The sequence below is a fragment of the Triturus cristatus genome, chromosome 1_2, assembly GCF_964204655.1.
Source record: "Triturus cristatus chromosome 1_2, aTriCri1.1, whole genome shotgun sequence".
Lineage (NCBI taxonomy): Eukaryota > Metazoa > Chordata > Amphibia > Caudata > Salamandridae > Triturus > Triturus cristatus.
Window position 1 is genome coordinate 1065096912 of NC_140580.1, and position 18764 is coordinate 1065115675.

The 18764-nt window shown below is 43.5% G+C and overlaps 1 protein-coding gene across 2 annotated transcripts in view; it reads left to right on the top strand.

The window, feature by feature from the left end:
- Window positions 1-18764, top strand: part of LOC146868662 (collagen alpha-1(V) chain-like) — a 469251-nt gene that overhangs the window by 274834 nt on the left and 175653 nt on the right. For both annotated transcript variants that reach the window (XM_085612768.1, XM_085612776.1), the window contains exons 12-15: window positions 8215-8289; window positions 13555-13647; window positions 15995-16051; window positions 17932-17985. In XM_085612768.1, coding sequence (XP_085468894.1) covers window positions 8215-8289; window positions 13555-13647; window positions 15995-16051; window positions 17932-17985 — 279 coding nt within the window. The remainder of the gene's footprint in view (window positions 1-8214; window positions 8290-13554; window positions 13648-15994; window positions 16052-17931; window positions 17986-18764) is intronic.

An 18764-nucleotide genomic window follows, 5' to 3' on the forward strand; every position in this document is an offset into this window, starting at 1 on the left:
GATAAACAAAGCTATACAGCCAGACGAAGAGAATACCATACGCAGATTAGGCATGCTAAAACTGAATATTTCTCAAGTAGGATAGAAGAAGCCAATAATTCTTCCAAGGAATTATTCAAAATCTATAAAGAAATTGCCTTCTGTGGCGCCTCGGCTGACCCGTCCCTGGCATCCGAAGAATTCTGCAACCGCATTGCGACTTTTTTTTCTGAAAAAGTGGCTACCATTTATTCCACCTTCTCAGGAGGGAAGGAAAAGGGAACAGCATTTGTTGAGAGCCCTCTAGCCAATGTGGATACTAACTGTCTGGCTAGTTTCACCGTTCCGCCCTCGGACGAGCTCCAACGGATATGTCGCTCGATCAAGTCCGGGTCACCACGAGATCCTGCATCCCCTAAGCTCTTGGCTGAGAGCATTGAGATTCTCGAACCCTATATTAGGAATGTTGTGGACCTCTCCTTTAGCTCTGGCACTGTACCTTTAAACTGGAAACAGGCTATAGTACTCCCGCTTCAAAAAAAACCCAATATCAGCTGGGATAGGCTGGATAATCTTCGACCCATCTCTCTCCTCCCTTATATGGCCAAAGTGGCAGAAAAGATGGCCAACCTTCAACTCATGGCCTTTGTAGAGAAAGCCAATCTGCTTCACATCAGTCAGTTTGGCTTTCGCGCTCGCCACTCAACGGAGTCTGCACTACTCCTGGCCACTGAGACCATTAGGAGAGAGGTCGATGAGGGGCACACGATGGCCCTTATTTTACTGGACCTTAGTGCAGCCTTTGACACTGTAGCACATTTCACTCTGCTACAGTGTCTCAATAAAGGAGGAATTACGGGCCTAGCACTTAGGTGGATTCAATCCTTCCTCACAAACAGGGGTTTTCAGGTCAGACAAGGAGAACACTATTCTCGTAGGGTCACTCTCGATCAAGGTGTTCCCCAGGGCTCGGCCCTCAGCCCTACTCTATTTAACCTATATGTCTCCCCTGTTGCCTCTATAGTAGAAAGTCACGGTCTTCAACTAGTGTCTTACGCCGATGACACACAGCTGGTCATCTCACTGTCACGAGCACCGGAGGTTGCGGTATCCAGTTTCAGTGCTTGCATGCAGGAGCTTGCTTCCTGGATGTCTAACAACTGCCTGAAATTAAATGGATCTAAAACTGAAGTGCTCGTGGTGGGGGGTGCACCGAATGTGTGGTCATCGGTCTGGTGGCCAGCATGTCTTGGACCCACTCCAGTACCTTGTCAGCAGGCAAAGAATCTGGGAGTACTGTTTGATATTGATCTCTCATTTACTGCCCAGATTAACCGAGTGGTCGGAGTATGTTTTGGCATGCTCAAGAGCTTGAGGAAGACCCTTGATCTACTTCCAGTCAATGCCAGACAGACCCTTGTTCATGCTCTGGTCACCTCCAGACTTGATTATTCCAATCTTCTGTACTTGGGTGCCACAGAAAGGAACCTTAACCGTCTTCAGGTACTCCAAAATGCCACAGCCCGTCTGGTACTAAGGCTTCCTAGAAGATCATCTTCTAAAGCTGCCTTGAAGTCCCTTCATTGGCTGCCGGTCAGGGAGAGGATTGTCTTCAAGGCACTCTGCATGTGTCATCGCATTATAATGAGCAGAGCGCCCCTACCTCTCTCTAATCTTATCTCCCTCTATAGACCGAAGAGGAGGCTTCGTTCTTCAGACACGGGACTTGTAGTTGTCCCCTCCATCCGGAAAGCTCGGATGGGAGGGAGATCTTTTAGATTTCTTGCGGCCAAGAATTGGAATTTGCTCCCCATGGAGCTGCGCCTCGAACCCTCTGAGACTACATTCCGGAAGAAATTAAAAACGTATCTTTTCCGTTCTGCACTGATCTGATTCCCTACTTTTGCGCCTCTCTTGCCTCTCAGCGCGGGGACACGCCGGTGTGCGTAACCATGCGCTTTATAAACCTCCATAATAATAATAATAATAATAATATTGTTTGCTGCTTTCAACATAGAAGCAACCAGGTTAGGTTCTATTGTACCGGAAATATGAGCAGCCTCTCAGTGTTGATACGGATCTGGCCCGGATAGGAAACACCTCCTTTGTATACACAGCGTCATATCTTAGGGCCTTACGTAGTGTTTGGCAGATAGAATACTCTGTCACAAGCGTGGCGGATGTCCAGTCTTTCTTGTTGCACGTGCCACAGGCTATAATGATCTTGTATTATGGCACATAGGATATCCGCCACATTTGTGATGGTGTATCCCATCTGCCAAACTCTAAATAAAGCCTTAAGTATAGCAAATGAAAGAGGCAGACAGAGAGATGCTTTAGAAAATGAACTGGAGCCACCCAGCCCATATATATACAAAATAAACTACTTTGTTTATCAGAGAAGAAGTAAAGAAATGCAAAACTTCTAGGAATAGAGCTGTGAAAGGGTTTTAACTTATCTGAAGATCTCGACCCTTTTCTCTGCACCCTTTGGGGCCCACTCAAAAAAGATGTTTCTATGGGGTGTGAAATAACACAAAAAAAGAATATGCCTCTTTTTCCCCGCAGCCGGTCACCTCGCATGTTGTTACAACGCAGTCATTACAACGACCGCGTTGTAACAACGCATACCATTACCCCGCGAGTAGTAACAACTACTTGCGGAGGGGGGTGCTGGATGTTGGAATAGTATAATTTACTATTCCAACTCTAGTGTGTGCGGACAGTAGGGAGGGTGTTGTGTTTTAAATTCAACTCCTTATCCACCCTCAGCAAATCGTTGTTACGACTTGCGGGGTAATGGTATGTGTTGTTACAATGGGGTCGTTGTAACGACTGCGTTGTAACAACATGCGGGGTCACGGTTTTGTGGTCAGGGTTGTTTACCCTATAAAACCATTGGGCTCAAATTGCAGTAGTTCTACTATTTGAATGGAAACTAATACTGTATTAATCAGGAGAAGTAGATTACTCAATTTAATCAAGGAATCCATGTGTCTGGTCCTAGACTGTTGATCTTATTTTTTTACACATTTGCAAAGATATTTTGGAATATTTTGTTCGATGCAACCTTGGTTCCACTAGTCCTAAAGCCTCTGGTTAAGAAGGTAGTTATTAACAACAAGAAGTATGAATACCTCAAGTTCAGTGCTGTGACATCACTAATTTACTTTCTGGGAAACTTTAGTGTGTAAAGATCCTGGCCGGGTTTATCACTCTTACACTGAAAGTAGGAACTTGCAGAAGACCACCTCTGGGCTTGGTATATGAGCAACATTGTGATACCTTGGCCTTTCATGGCTCAGCCAAAGTTACTGCCCCAGTTCCTTGACAGAACACCATTATAGCAAGGGATATTGGACAATTGCCATAATCATTAAACAGCAATTCTTTTTTTTAGAATTATAAATTATCATTCACAGCAAAGCAGTCATACTAAGTGCTGTAGATATATCAAGGTTTACGCAAAGCACTATGCAAATGCCAATACAACTCAGCACAATACAATGCTACCAATTAACATCCAGGAAGCTCCTATGCGAATGCAAAACTACTTCTTTATTATATGTCAGACACTATCATTGTGTTACAATTATTTTGCAAGGTATATTGTCTCTGCACTACAAGCAAAATGCATCAGTGCAAAAATGATAGACCTAGTTGAAATTTTAATTAAATAAACATTTATGTGGCGATTTGCAAAAAATGCTATTCTACCAGATGTATGTACACCTACAACACATGCATAATGTCAGCACAAGGGCAATACCGCTGATTAAATCAAGTAAATGAAATGCAACATACATCTGCAAATGTGTATGGTTGTGTATATTCCATATTGACCAGTGCAACATAGGCCTGGATGTTCAAAGGCAGGTGAAGCAAGGTTATTGTCAGATGAGTGACTAAGGAAATGCAATTCAGTTTAGGTAACCAGTCACGAAGTGGTAAAGATTTGCAAACATTTAGGAAGTCATTCAGAACAATTATGCAATCCCGCAAATCAGGACAAGGACTGAGCGGTGTGAAAGTAAAGTCAGGACACAAGGTAGTATCAGCAAGAAGTCTATAGAAAGAGACGGCATAGAGAGTACACGTGATTGTATTAAAGGAAAAAGATGAATCTGTAAAGAAAACATGCACATAACTATTGAAGGAGGATGGATCTGTCTGCACAGCATCTGTGCAATTATGCATGAAATTCACAACATTGTGTATGAATTTGCCGAGTTAAGCTATACACACACATAAAGACTAATTTAAATTTAAATTTGCAAAATTGACTCACTTTTTCACAGTTTCTAAATGGGGCAGCACGACAACCTGGATTCGGTCAGGCCTGCATACCCACCTGTCCACCATGTTTAAGCAGATTTGCCCCACATTTTGTATTTATTTTGTTTTCCCTTTAATTGCTTATATAATGTTATCCACGTAGTAAGCACTGGATTCACCTTTTAGCAAATGCAAAACATATTGTGATGTCACATGTCGAGTGGAACACCCTTCTATTTTGCTATGTGTTCATCAATTTCCACCAATTGTAAGGCTCTTTTACTGGAACTAATTCTCTGTCACGAAAATCCAACATATGCAGGAGTACGGTTAGGGTTCTCCTATCGAGTTTGCAATGAAGGCTGTGGAATCCAGTCCCTATTTCCTAACTTCCGTGTCGTGTCCATTCAAATGAATCATCTCCTGCCTGACTGTATTTCCAGTTGTGGCTGTCATTAGGACCTGTCTCAGTACCTGACTCAGTAGGTATCTTCGAAGGAATATGTAATGATGGGAAGATCCTACAGAGTTGCACACTATTCCCTTTTAAGCACCCTCAAGAGCACTCATCTGGCTGTCACCACCGTTCCCTCTCAAAGCACCCCTGGAAGTGAAGCCCCTCTTCTATAAACATGGCCCATCACAGATCCTCTCTTGTCCTCCAACATGGAGAGCCAAGGAAGAAATGGAAGCACATCAACACAAACAGGTGTTACCAGTGGATCTCCAGGCTTGGCGGAGGATTCTGGGAGTGCATGTGTATATCTGCACTGCCCCTGGACTCAATGAATGCCCTAGTTTGTTGATGGACAATCAGTTGATCTTCGGAGCAGGGACTATTGTCCTCACATCCCAGCAGGGGAGTTCTAGGAGTACATATCAGTGCAATAGGTATTCAAGGGTGTAGGAATTACCTCTCTTGGTCTTTATGGTAAATAGTGCATTCATTGCAAGCATTAAGTTTAGCTGAAGCTAAATTGTTTAATATTCCATTATAAAACAAGGAATAATGTAGATCAGGACCATTTTTTCCAATTACAAATGTAGAGCCCCATTCACGAAAGCTTTTGTTTTCCTACACCTGAACTAACCCTGGGCGTAGTTCGCGAAGTAGCGCTACGCGTAGTAACGCGAAGTGCACTTCGCACTACGCGAGCTACGCGTAGCACTACGCGAACTGCGTAGTAGCCTGTTCGGGGATGAATGCACAGTGCCGGATACTTGTCCGCACTGTGCAATCATTGAAAACGGCATCTCGCACAGTGCGAGCTGTCGTTTTCTGCCGCTCAAGTAGATATTTACTCGAGCGGCAGCGAGCGGTAGCGAGCGGCAGCTTTCTCAACGCGGACTGGTAGTTTCTCATCACGAGCTGTCGCGAGCATACGCGACCACTCACAATGAGAAACCTGACCTCCTCGTTTTGAGAATCTCGCCAGAAGGTTTATTTTCCACGCTCGTGATCGACAACTTGATGTTGCTGATCGCGAACGAGGAAAAAGTCTCACGGGGATGTCATTTTGCTTGCTCGCGGTCGCCATCTTGACGTTGAGGACCGCGAGCAAGCAAAAAATGACCGCTGCACTACGCTACGCTACGCGTGTTTGCACTGTGCTACGTGCAATTCGCATCGTGCGAAGTAGCTAAAAACTTCACAAACTACGCGAGCGTAGCGTAGTGCTTTGCCCTGGCTTAACCTGAACCCGATGTAGGTACAAAACATCTAAGTTTTGAGGGAAAAATCCCATTCCTTGTTTACACAATTTGAAATGGTGTGATTCTGTTCTCTAAGATAGGATTTTCTCATACGGAAATACAGTGGAATAAAGTTCAGTTTAGGATAAATGGTAGGGGGATGCAGAGGAATAGGCTGATGCAGTGCTTAATTTGTGCAGGTGGTTTCCGGTGCTCAGCCCCAGCACTTATTTGTCAGCAGCGGCTCTAGTGACAGTCCACAACATGGTGTGTCATCTTTTTCATTTTGAAATGAGCACAACAGCCATGTTTTTTAAGTCAACATACACTGAAAATGAATAATGCCAATCTCTCATGCCATTATTATAGCTTTGTGTGGCCTGATATAGTTTGAATTGTCACACTTGTAGGAGTGCGATGGTTTGGTGTTATGTTGGTACTGCCATTGGCAGCGCTGACAGGGAATGGTTACAAGCCGCAATGGCCCTCTAAGAAGGGCCCTGGCACTTACTTTTTTTTACAAATTAAGCACTGGGATGAGGATGAGTAATTGTCAGCATCGGGGTTAGGATTAGGATGGGGTAAGGTTGTTGTAGATGTGCAGGGGATAACATACCTAAATTCCTAGTCGATGTAGGAATTCCAACGTTGCGGCAGATCATAATAGTGGTTGGTCCACTATACATTAACATATAGGCACATAGGGGCATATTTACAATGCTCGTGAGGCACTTTTACCCCACTGGAGTGTCACTTTAGTGACACTCCAGAGTCACAGTGTGCCAGCCCATATTTGGAAGGTCATGTAAAGCCACCCTGCATAGCTTTTCATGGGCTTGTAAATATGGAGTAAGGTAATGCCTTACTCTGCATTGAAAGGGCGCTTCATGGGTGTTGCTGTGGGTGTTCCCCATCAACACCCATGGTTTTCGACACTGCCCTAGATTAACAATATAGCGCAAATCTGGGGCAGCACCAAAACTAATGCCTTCCCATGTTTGTATGATAGAAGCACACATGGTTAAACCTCGCGTTCCTCTACCACATAGCCCAAACCATGAATGTGTCTTAACCACGCATTCCTTTACCACGCATGCCTTTACGAAATTTCGTGGTAAAGGCATGAATGGTAAAGGGGTACGTGTGGGTAAAGTCACCACTACCCCACCACCACACCCCCACGCTATCCCTTAAAGTACCCCAAACCCTTCCACTGCCCTAAAACTTACCCCGACCCCATTACCCACCCTAAAAACGAACCCAAGTACCTATTCCCCTCCCACTGCCCTAAGGCCTAAAACCCTGCCCCGTAGGTTACACTATCCCACCCCTGAGCTGTCCCTTAAATTATCCCAACACCTTCCCCTGCCCTAAAACCTACCCGACCCCGCCCTAAAAACTACCCCATCTACCCGTTCCCCTTCCACTGCCCTAAGGCCTAAAACCCTGCCCCTTTACATACACTACCCCCCATGCTGTCCCTTAAACTAGCCCAACCCCTTCCACTGCCTTAAAACCTACCCCAACCCCCACCTGCCCAAAAACTAACCCAACTACCCATTCCCCTCCCACTGCCCTAAGGCCTAAAACCCTGCCCCTTTACGTACACTTCCGTACACTTCCCTGACCCCCAACCACCCCTTGCGCTGTCACTTAAACTACCCCAACCCCTTCCACTGCCATAAAACCCACATCGAACCCTCAGCCCTAAAAACTACCTAATCTACCCATCCCTCTCCCACGACCCTAAGGCCTAAAACCCTGCCCCTTTACATACACTACCCGGACCCACCCGCCCTGCGCTGTCCCTTAAAGTACCCCAACACTTCCACTGCGCTAAAAAGTACCCCATCTACCCGTTCCCCTCCCACTGCCCTAAGGCTTAAAACCCTGTCCCTTTACATACACTACCCCAACCCTGCCACCCCCTATTCTGTCCCTTAAACTACCCCAACCCCTTCCAGTGCTCTAAAACCTACCCCAACCCCGCCCCATAGTTTTTTTTAAATAGTTAGGGTAATTACCACAGCCCGACCTTCCCTAGTTGGTAATTCCTTAAAATATTTTTGGGTACCACATTTAAAGTGGGAGGCCACCACTATAACTGTTCATGGGAAATCATGAAAGATCATTGGAGCCATCATGATAGCCCAAAGGTGATATGTCAGGGAAGAAGAACTCAAATGAAGTTGTAAGGCAATATATGAGTATTTGTCTTTAAGTTAAGCATTAATGTATACCTGACTGCATATTTCTTGTGTGTGGCAGGGTCCTCCTGGCCGCTCAGGTCTTCCCGGTTCTGATGGCTTACCTGGCCCCCCTGGAACTATGCTGATGCTGCCTGTAAGTATGAAGAGTAAACTGATTGCTTCATGATGCATGGCCTTTCAAAGCAGTCTGTGGAGTATTGTTTATCAGTCAATATGGCTTGCATGCAAATTTAATGTGTTAGGTATATTGTATTCAGCTGTTCTAAGGGGGAGAGCAGTAATGTATGGCTTCACACAACCTGGTTGTGATCTGATGAAAGGGACTATTCAGAAGAGCACATTTAATAAGAGAGGGGGGGGATCCTTTTCATTTCATGATACTCTGAATGAAACTGCTGATAGCATGGTTTTCGGTATTCAGGGGGTGTTCCAATTGCAACCAGTTCCATCATATGCAGGTTGTAATGGGGGGTAACACACTTATATTACACATTACTCTCCAGTCAGAGGTGCACAGACACTGTATTTTGATCTATTTGCCCACCATTTTACCCCATGCTTTACAGGGCGAACAGTCTGTGAGTTAAAGCGCCAGATATACGCAATTTACTCCTTGATTGTCATCCTGATTCATCCAGAGACAGGTGCTTGCTTCCAAATCTATGTTTAGGTATTTGTTAATGTAGCAAAAATGCATTTTGAACAGAAGTATTTGACATTTGTACAGAAGTGGTCCATGGCACCAGGCGTGGATGAATGATCAACAGAAGCCCGGTTTAGAGTATGTAATGGGAGTGATGCTGGGGAGTGTGGTTAGTACAAAAACAGCCAGATGTGGACAAGAATACAAACATCAGTGATGCAGCGCACGCAACTAAGTTTGTTTCATTTATTTATTTGTTTACTTACCTCCATTCGGCCGTATTCCAGAGTTTACTACCCCCTAGCCTGCCCCTCCCCTGCCCCGCGTCACCGCCTGGCAGCACTCCCTCCAGGAGCCGCTGCTGGTGAACGGTGCATATTTATAGAGTGTAAGAGGTCAGAATCAACCTTTGCCCTCCAGTGGCAGCTGATGATTCTTTTAAGTCAGGGTTGAATGCCCTGATGAATGCCCTGATGAAGGCCCTGACCCTGATAACTGGAATAACAGTTCCAGTGGACAGGATCGAGTAGATGGAAGAACCAGAATCTAGGTGAAGGACAGACGTTTGGGTGAGATCAATAGATTCTGGTTGCTGGATAGCAGGTTTCTTGGGGAGCTATAGAGTTTAAAGGGGAGATTTACAAAAAATTCACGCAGCGCAGCACCCCGCAAGGCTGCGCTGAGCGACAGGGAGGGAACAGGAGAGCACTGTAACTTCAAAGATATGGCTCTCTCCTACCCTTTCCCTTGTGCCGGCGCTAATTTCAGCTGCTGTGCGCCATCGACGCACCTTATTGCCGTAGCGCTAGGGTGTGTGAATGAGTGTAGCATAGGTTTTGTACAGGAAGGGTACCCTTCCTGTACAAAATACTATGCTAGACACATGGGAAAGCTTTTCCCACTTTGTATGCGTGCTGCACAGTGCAGCACGCATGCGAATTCGGAAAAGGAAGGGGAAATGACAGCATTTCTCCTTCCTTGCGCCTGGTTGAAAAGGGCGCAGTTTTCTCACGCTAAATCCAATCTACTGTTTTTAGTAAATTGGGTTAAGCGTGAGAAACCTTGGGTGGTTGCATGGGAACGCCCATGCACCACCCTTGGTATGCTTCCACGGCTCAAAGTGTTGCGAAGTAGCGCTGTGCGCTGCTTCACGTTACTTTTCCGTTAATTAGGAAAAAAAGATTTTGCGCCATTTTGCATCACCTTTGTGACACAAACACGGAGCAAAAACTTAGTACATCTCCCCCTAAGAGTGAAGGAAAGGTGCCGAGCCATGAAAAACTATAAAGCTGAGAAGCTGAGTGCTAGCAGCTTGTAAAGGGCTGTATTTTTGCAGAGATCAAGTTAGCCTTGTGCCTGTAGGAGATGGTAGGGGTGTGCATGGAGGGATTGTAATAGCCTCTTGTACCAAATTATAACCAAAGAGCAGATTGTTAGAATAGTCCATTATGCTTTGAAATGGTATTTTGGCTATGTGGAATGGGATGAAGTGTCAGATTGTATACATGTTCACTTCCTGGTACCAAGCCGTGTTAGCAGTGGCAGTGATAAAGTATTCTCATCTGTCGTTAGGATTGAAGAGAGCCTCACACTGCAGGCCGGGGGGAGGGGTGATAGCACGACAGAAGGGAAGGTGATGGGAAGAGGTAAGGGGACATGTGCTGTACTGGAAAGTAAGTGTAATTTTAGAAGAACTCCGCATGGATGGTCCTAGAGCCAATCAGAAGTGAATAGCTGTGATACAATCTTAAAAACATGCCTGGAGATGGGGTGGGGTAGATTTCAAGGACAGATGATGTCACCAAACATTGGGTGTTGTAAAGAGAAATCAAGTGAGTCCAGCAATGGGCCTTGAGATACACCTTGTAGAGTAGTGGGCAAGGGTGACTTCAGAGTCCCAGGTACATGAGAAGGACCCTTCAGAGAGGCAGGCAGTGAGCCATTGATGGTTTGATGCTGATGCTTAGGAACGTGAGAGAGGAAAGACCAAGGGCAATCAAGGGGGAAGACATATGGTTCTCATGGGCTAGTCTGATTATGTTGCGAAAATAGGTGAGGGCTGTCTCTGTAGAGTAGACTCTTGTACAGCAGATTGAAAGGGATTAAGTAGGCTACTAGAGGAAGAGGGCAGAGTAGGGTTGGTGAAACCAAGGGGCTCCAGTATTTTAGAGGAGCGGAGAAATGGAGCGACATTTAGAAACAGGTGAGTGGCTAGCTGAGGGGTTTTTGAAGCAGTGTTGCCACTACACATCTAAAGCACTCAGCGAAGGTGCTTCAAATGTAGGAGACGTTGAAGTGAGAGCATGAGTAGTGGGATGGGATCTGCAGGTGAAGGTGTGGTGAAGTCTTGGAGTAAAGCAGACAGAGTCAGGGGAGTAGTGTTGGAGGGTGGAGGTAGTGATGTTAGTAGTGTTTCAAAAGTTGAATGAATAGTAGTGATTGTAGTTAAAAAAGTATAATAGAAAGTCATTCAGAAAGATGAATGAGAGATACACACATTATCAATGACCTAGAAGCAAACAGAATAAACAAATGATAAATTATAAATATTGATCAATGCCGAAGTATTTTGAGTCCAGGTATCTTTACCTTAAATAAATGCAGGAGCTCACAAAATCAGCTTACAACTATGAAACAATATAGAAATCATTTCTTTTTTTCAAGCTATTTGGTTTGGACGAGATGTAATTCAAACCACATTATTTGGGCGAGACCCTGATTGCTATTTGATGTGAGGTTTAAAACAGAGAACGAGGTGTAATCCTCACTGGCTCGGGCGCTGTTGCCACCAGAGGGATCATGTGTTAGAATCCAGTAATCCTGAGTGCGCCTGAGTGAACCAGTGTTGATTCTGAGTGACCATGCAGTGTTCCATAGCTGTGATGCATTGATAGTGTGAGTTCTTATGCTTATATACAGTTGTGTTACATGAACTCGGAGTGTTTCTGTAGTGATCAACATGTATAATATATTAATTCTGAGTCCTTCTAGGCCATGGTTAAATAATTCTGGCTGCTTCTGCAATTGTCGACCATGACATATGTTAATTGTAAGTTCCCCTGCATCAAACTGCACCTATTATACTTCCTATAATGAGCCCTCTTGTGTCGATCAGCAGCTATACATTCATTTGAGCTGTTCAGTATTACTTCATAGCTATGATACTTTATTTCTGATTTTTGTGTGTGTGGATTGGGTCATGAAATGTTCATTCTCTGTGCTCTGTGAACCTGGAGTCATGTCATGTCTCGCCTCTTAGTCCCCTTTGTGACACATTCAGCCTCTGCGTGTTTGTGTAGATCTTGAGTGTGTTACGACAGATTCCAAGTGCACCGAGTCTGCTTTAGCGCTATTAAACCTGACATCTTGTCTATTGATCCATAGTTATGAGACATTACTTCCAGGTGGTTTTCTATTGATCTACAATCACAGGAAGTTAATTCTTAGTGTTTCTGTATTGATCCAATGGGCAGACATGTTTGTTCTCAACTGGCCTTTATTGATCCAGAGACAAGCTCTGTAAGTACTGTGTGCTCTGGTATTGACCTAAAGCCAAGGCATTGAATGTGAGTCCAAGAGAGATGCATTCGAGCACGATTTTCAGGATGAATATTAGATATTTATAAAAATTCTACTTTTTGAATATGTATATACTTTACACAACTATTCACTGTTATCACCGACTGGTCTGATATTGTTTTATAATCGATGATGCAATGATGCTTAGAGTTTGACCAATGATGCATTATTATTTGTTGTTGCTAAGGGTACTCTATCTGGGCTGAGTCATGGTATGCTAATGCTGCATGTCGCTAAATCACTACTGAGTGATGTGATTTTAGGCTAAATTATTGCAGATGATGCATAATAAACTGAGTGGCATTTTATGTGATCAAAACGCCAACTAAAGTCTTGATGGAATCAGAAATATGAGTTCTGGAAGGACAGACAGTTTTTCTTCCTTCGAGGTTGATAAAATATGGAACAAGTCTATTTTACGCAACAGATGAGAAGTAGTGTTTGGATAATTATTTTATTTTATGTAATTCTGAGACATTTTAGGAGCGGCCTTTTTAGTTTCGATGAGCTATTTTAAATTAGAATACAATCACAGAGTTTTCTTTTAATGCCATTTAGTGCACCCCTCCAAATATATCTTCCAGAATGTACTGGGGACCCCTACAAGGTAATGATGGTTCAATGCATGTGAACTTCATTCACAACGCAGGAGTGAAGATGAAGAAGGCTGCCCATGCCTGGATCCAGTTAAGCGCTATAAAGGCTTTTCTAACTACAGGGAATTTAACATGAATTTGAAGCCAAGTTAGATACATTTTTGATATTTTATGTCAACTTTTTCAAATGAATCTAAATATGTATTCTCTCCAGAATGAATTTTTTTTTTAAAGTTAGTATAAGGAGCAGCAGGGAAATATAGAAAGAAAAATCAAGTAAATGGGCACTTGAAGAGTTACACACATGTCCACCTTCAGTGATGGATGACAGGCTTTTGTTATGCTGCAACATATATACTAGAAGGATGCTCTAGACAATTTTCATAAATTGTGCCAGAATTCAGAGAGCTTGTTATGCATCTTTCCACTCTGTTGAAACTGGTCTAAGTAAACATGACAAACTTTGTGCTATTTTCATTACACAAAAACACTGTTGTTTGTGAACTATTCCCTAATGATAGGGGATGAAATGTTTGCAAAGAAATGAGATGAACAACCGATACCTCTTTTTCTTTTTCAGTTCCGCTTCTCAGGAGGGGGAGATGGTGGCTCCAAAGGACCTCAAGTTTCTGCTCAAGAGTCACAAGCGCAAGCCATATTGCAGCAGGCCAGGGTAAGGTCACACTTTGGACTTTCTCCCAGCAGGTGTGCTGCCATGCATATTACCTGGAGGATAAGATGCAGAATTACATGTATTTACGTGGACACAGCTGGCCATAGTGCTGAGGGGTCACATCTGTCTTTAAATCCAGTGCTCTCAATATGCGATGCAGGGCGTGCTACGAAATTCGTTTTATTTATTGAATTGTTTACTTACCTCCAATTATCCATATTCCGATTTTTAGTACCCCCCGCCCCGCCTTTCCGCCCCACGGAACACCCTCCACGGGCCGCGGCTGGTTATGATGAACGTAATGTCGAGTGAAAGTACCAGTGCATCATTATAAGAATGTCATCTATATATTGAAGGAATATAGATATGTCCTCAGAATGGATTGCTGCATGGTAAATATTAAATTCAGACCCTAGCATCCCTGCAGGTACCCCCTTGATCCTTCCTAAAGAGTGGTCAAAGAAATGCAGCATGCAATTTATTGTGGATTTATGAAAGATGTCTAGATACGTATACATTGAAAAAAAGGTGACTGATGCAACTACTGAATTAGACTCCTTCACTGTTAATCAGTGTGAAACTCATTCCAGTGCATCGTTTTGATGCTCTAACTTGCACTGCAGACTGGTAGCAACAGTATACAAACAAGCCTTGGTCCTGATCCAAAAGGACAAGCACCGGAGCACGCACATACACCAGAGTAAAGTCAGCCCTATATATTTATGTCGAGATAAACGCGCCTTAAGAAAGATGTGCCGTGATAAGGATGACGCCAGAGCTTGTGTTCCAACACTTCTCAGTCACCAGAATAAACTGTGAATTCATGCACTTGTGGTGTGGAACAAATCGTATGGTTATAGCTGTGCTAAAAAGATACTTTGTGCTCTGATACTAAAACACTACTACACTAGAGCGGTAGGGTCAAAATTCACTTTGTGCGCTTAATGAATATTGTTTCAACATAAATTGTGCCTGGTTGATAGGCTATGAATATAACTAGCCAAATAATATAAAACACAGGAATACTCTGCCATGACAGCCATGCAAATGAAAACAAATATGATTGCAAAAAGTCAAACATTTGTCACCAAACATATTGTGCAATCATTAGCAGTGCATAGCAGCATTTGGCTCACACACACCGATTGAACAAAAAGGTCTCCGGAGTTAAATAAACAAACACTAAAAGAGGTTTACTCCTTTTATATTCACTGAGTGGTGTCCTGTAATATATCAGCCATTCTGAAAAAAATCTGTAGTGGAAGCCATAGTGGTGTCTACTAACTGTCCTGGAAAAGGCTTAGAGGGGGCCTCTACGTCTGCCAGAATTTTGTTGGTCTGCACTGACAATATCTACCTTTTGAAATCTAAACCCTAAACTTTGTCTCACTTACCTAAAGAGCAATAAGATTGGCTTATTTGCTTTAAAGTAGTGTGTAGAGTATAATATTGTAGCCATTAGTTTCTTATGTGTTTATTAACCGTATTTATGCTTGAATGCGTGCTCTTAAAAAGGCAAATAATTCTTCAGGCCTTCTGTAGTAAAGTCTGACTACCACTAGGGGTTTCTTGACGACTACCGCCTCATCTCAACTCATGGAGGTGCCATTGTGTGCCGTTGAAGCTTCGCCATGTGGTGTAGATAAAGTATTAATTCTATGTTTCCACTGAAAATCAGAGGGGAGGCATACAAATATGTCCAAATATAGGGGGACAGGATGATTTGCTATTCTAAATTATTTGCTCAGCAAATATTGGTGGAATGTGTATTTTCTGGGTCCAGTTCGAGTTCTAAACAAGCACAGACATTGCAAACATATGTAAGTGTGCATGTGCATAAAGCATTGACATGTTCAGTAGAGCTAGCAAGGAAAGCCCGGCTGCCTCACCATACAGAACATCAGTCCAGGGCTAGTCACTCTCACATCGCATAGAAGTGCTGTAGCGCCAAGTTGTAAAAGAGGCCACTCTCCAGCAATGCGGTGTGAAAAATGACCCTTTAGCTCACTTTACAAAAAAAAGAATAATAATTCCTCAGCTGTATTTCTCTCGGTATAATATTTGGGCGAAGAAGCAGAGCAATGACTGAAATCCCTAACCATAGACCTTCCTCCCTCACTGAGATACAAATATGTAAGATATTTCATCAGAAACATGTTGAACTTTAGAATTGTGTGAGGCCTTGACGCTTGCCAGAAAAGCATTCAGCAGTGAGAGCCAAACATTTGTCTGGGCGTGGGCGGGAGCTTTGGCCGCTGAGGATAAGGCCCTCAGCAGGCGTTCCAAAAGAACAAGCACATATACTACATACATAGCGCAAGCACTAAATGTTCCTTTTCTCTTTCAGTTGGCGCTGAGGGGGCCTTCTGGTCCAATGGGTCTAACTGGAAGGCCAGGTCAATTGGTAAGTACATCAAAGAATATGATTCAGGATCCTTCATCAACTTTTCTCCGCCTAGTCTTGAAATAGATGAATGTTCCATAGAATAATACTTGAGGCCCATTAAATGAACATTGGAGGCATAAGTGATGCTGGTTAGATGTCTGTCTGCTGGTTTTGGATTAGTGCCTGCTGAGCTGAGTGTGTATCTGTACAGAAATGTCCCACCATCTCTATAATTTGCTGGTGCTTTAAAGGTATTCAGCTGTAGTGAGTGCAAAGGTTCACATTGGGCTGCCACTTTGGAAGCCCATGGGCCTGAATACCAAAAGAAATATTCGTATTTGTATTCAGAACCCTTAGGTGTCACAATTGCATCAGTGCAGATGTATAAATATCAGGGATGCAACAGCCTTGAAATGGTACTTCTAAAAACCTGCAGCAGTGATAGGTTACCAAAATTCATACTGGGAAGGTTTTGTGAATTCCTTTTACACATGCATGTGTAACCAGTTACACGTATGCAAACCAGCAGCACATGTGCACAAAAAACCTTTGCAGGAATGGGATTGTTTTTTTCTTTTTCAACTTTGAAAATATATTTCCCTGTTAGGAAACGTCTTGCCCTATATGCTAAATCCCCTCCATATTCAAATTGGAATTTGGCAGACCAGGAGGGATTCCAGCCCCACCAATTGTGTGTCTTCCCTGCTCTACACAGAAAATGGAGCCTTCTCTGGTTCCACTGAGAGTAACCCTTGACCTAGTAGTCTGTCCGCCACAAGACCTCTTTGTCAGCGGAGGTCATCCCACCCTATTGATGGTGGGACTAATGTCACTCTTTCACTCTGCCAATGTCGGAAAATCGAGGCATGGTGGACACGGGCGGGAACATTTTAAATGGCCCCAATGTCTGTGAAAAGCTCCCGGGTAAAAGCAAACTCTCGCTTTGGGGGTTTGTTGTCTCTGAGCAAAAACAGTTTGCATAACACACCACCTTGTCCGCAAACTTCACAGATGCCAAGGGAGCCACCTTGGCCTTTTCTCTTATGATTAAAGAGAGATTCCCGCCAGGCATGTGACGTTTTGTAAGTACAGGCGGGGAGGGGCGTCCCTCAGGAACAAGCTTCTGCATTGATATTCACAATCTTCCCAGTGCATTCGGGCAATGCACCCACACCCTGCTCTTTGTAGGACATATACTCAGTTACAATTTTACACCATATTTGGGTAATATTGTGCTTGACTAAATCGATTTACAAGTGCCACTCCATCTTTTGTGAACAACTTGCGCTCGTAAATCAAGCCACTGTATGTCCTTTGAGTGCGCGACTAGTGCAACAGGTATAATGTAGCAGAATTTACAGAAATACTAAGTTTGAGTTTATACCAGCAAACAAGGAGATTGCAGATCCACAATTTGCAACATTGTTTACGGGTACAAAGAAAGGGGACACGTCAATAACCCTTTGCTTCCTCCACTTACTTTCCACCCCTTGAATTTCTAGATATCTTCCTTCCGCCACCACTTCTGATGAAAAGTATTAGTTGAAACTAACCTTTAACAGGATGTGAAAGGTGAAGAGAAACAGTAGTTTCTTAGAAGGATAGTGTTCATAGAGGAAGAAATTGCAGACGTGCGATGAATGTGATTGTGTGAAGTTGGCTATCTCTTGAGGAAATGAAACCCTTAGGAGTGACGGAAGGTGATGCTGGTGGGGTGATGTATAAATGCAACAACCCTGTGTTTCCAGATGCAGATTTTCATAAACAATGGCACCAGTATGGCACAATATGTTCTTTATCCATGAAACAGTGCACCAGTGAGTTCATCCTTTTTTCTCTGTGTCTTCTTATTGATCACTCTACTATCTCGCTAACCAACGTTCATGTCTTCACCCTAGGGTCCTCCAGGTGCTTCAGGCTTAAAGGGGGATTCGGGAGATCTGGGTCCTCAGGTTTGTACGATAATAAATCCAGTGTTTCTTTGACACAATAAATTGTTTTAGACCGATTTGAATGAACACTTTGTGCAGTGATGTCAGCATAGGAAGGCCATCCAGATGTGAGATGTATCAATGAATCAATCAGGATTTGTAAAGAGCGGCTGCTTCACCCGCGAGGGTCTCATGGCGCTGTTGGATCATGCCGCGGGATCACGCTTCCCGTTCCTGTTGGTTGATCAACCAGATCTTGCGGTCCTTCCTGAACTGCTGAGTATAGGTAAAACACAAGTATTAGTAATAAAGACATTTGGTATATTATAGGCATGAGTCATGTCCTGGGATACAGTATATTTACTTTACTTTATAAAGTCTTTAAATATCACTCGTGAGGAATCTATCAGCTAAAATGGGCCTCTAAAGTGCACAAGAAGATGTGATACCTGAAACGTTGAGCAGTCTACAGATAGGCATTTTTCTGCTGTACTGACTACAAAGTCTAAAGAGGGCTTCAGGAGATAGCATTGCAGAAGAACAACCTATATACTACTTTAAGTCACCAGTTTATTCCTAATTGCAGCACGATAACATCATTAGGCAAAAAGGCATGAGATTCCTATGCCAACACAAGCAACCCTAGTGACGATGACATGTTTTATTTTAAAGTACCTCTCGAGATGACCAGAATTATTTTGTTCATTAAAACATATAATTTGACAGGTGCTAAGGATTGCTGGACCCATACTGTAGCCCTGCCACAAAGGTACCAAACAGGCCATACATTGTCTACAGCT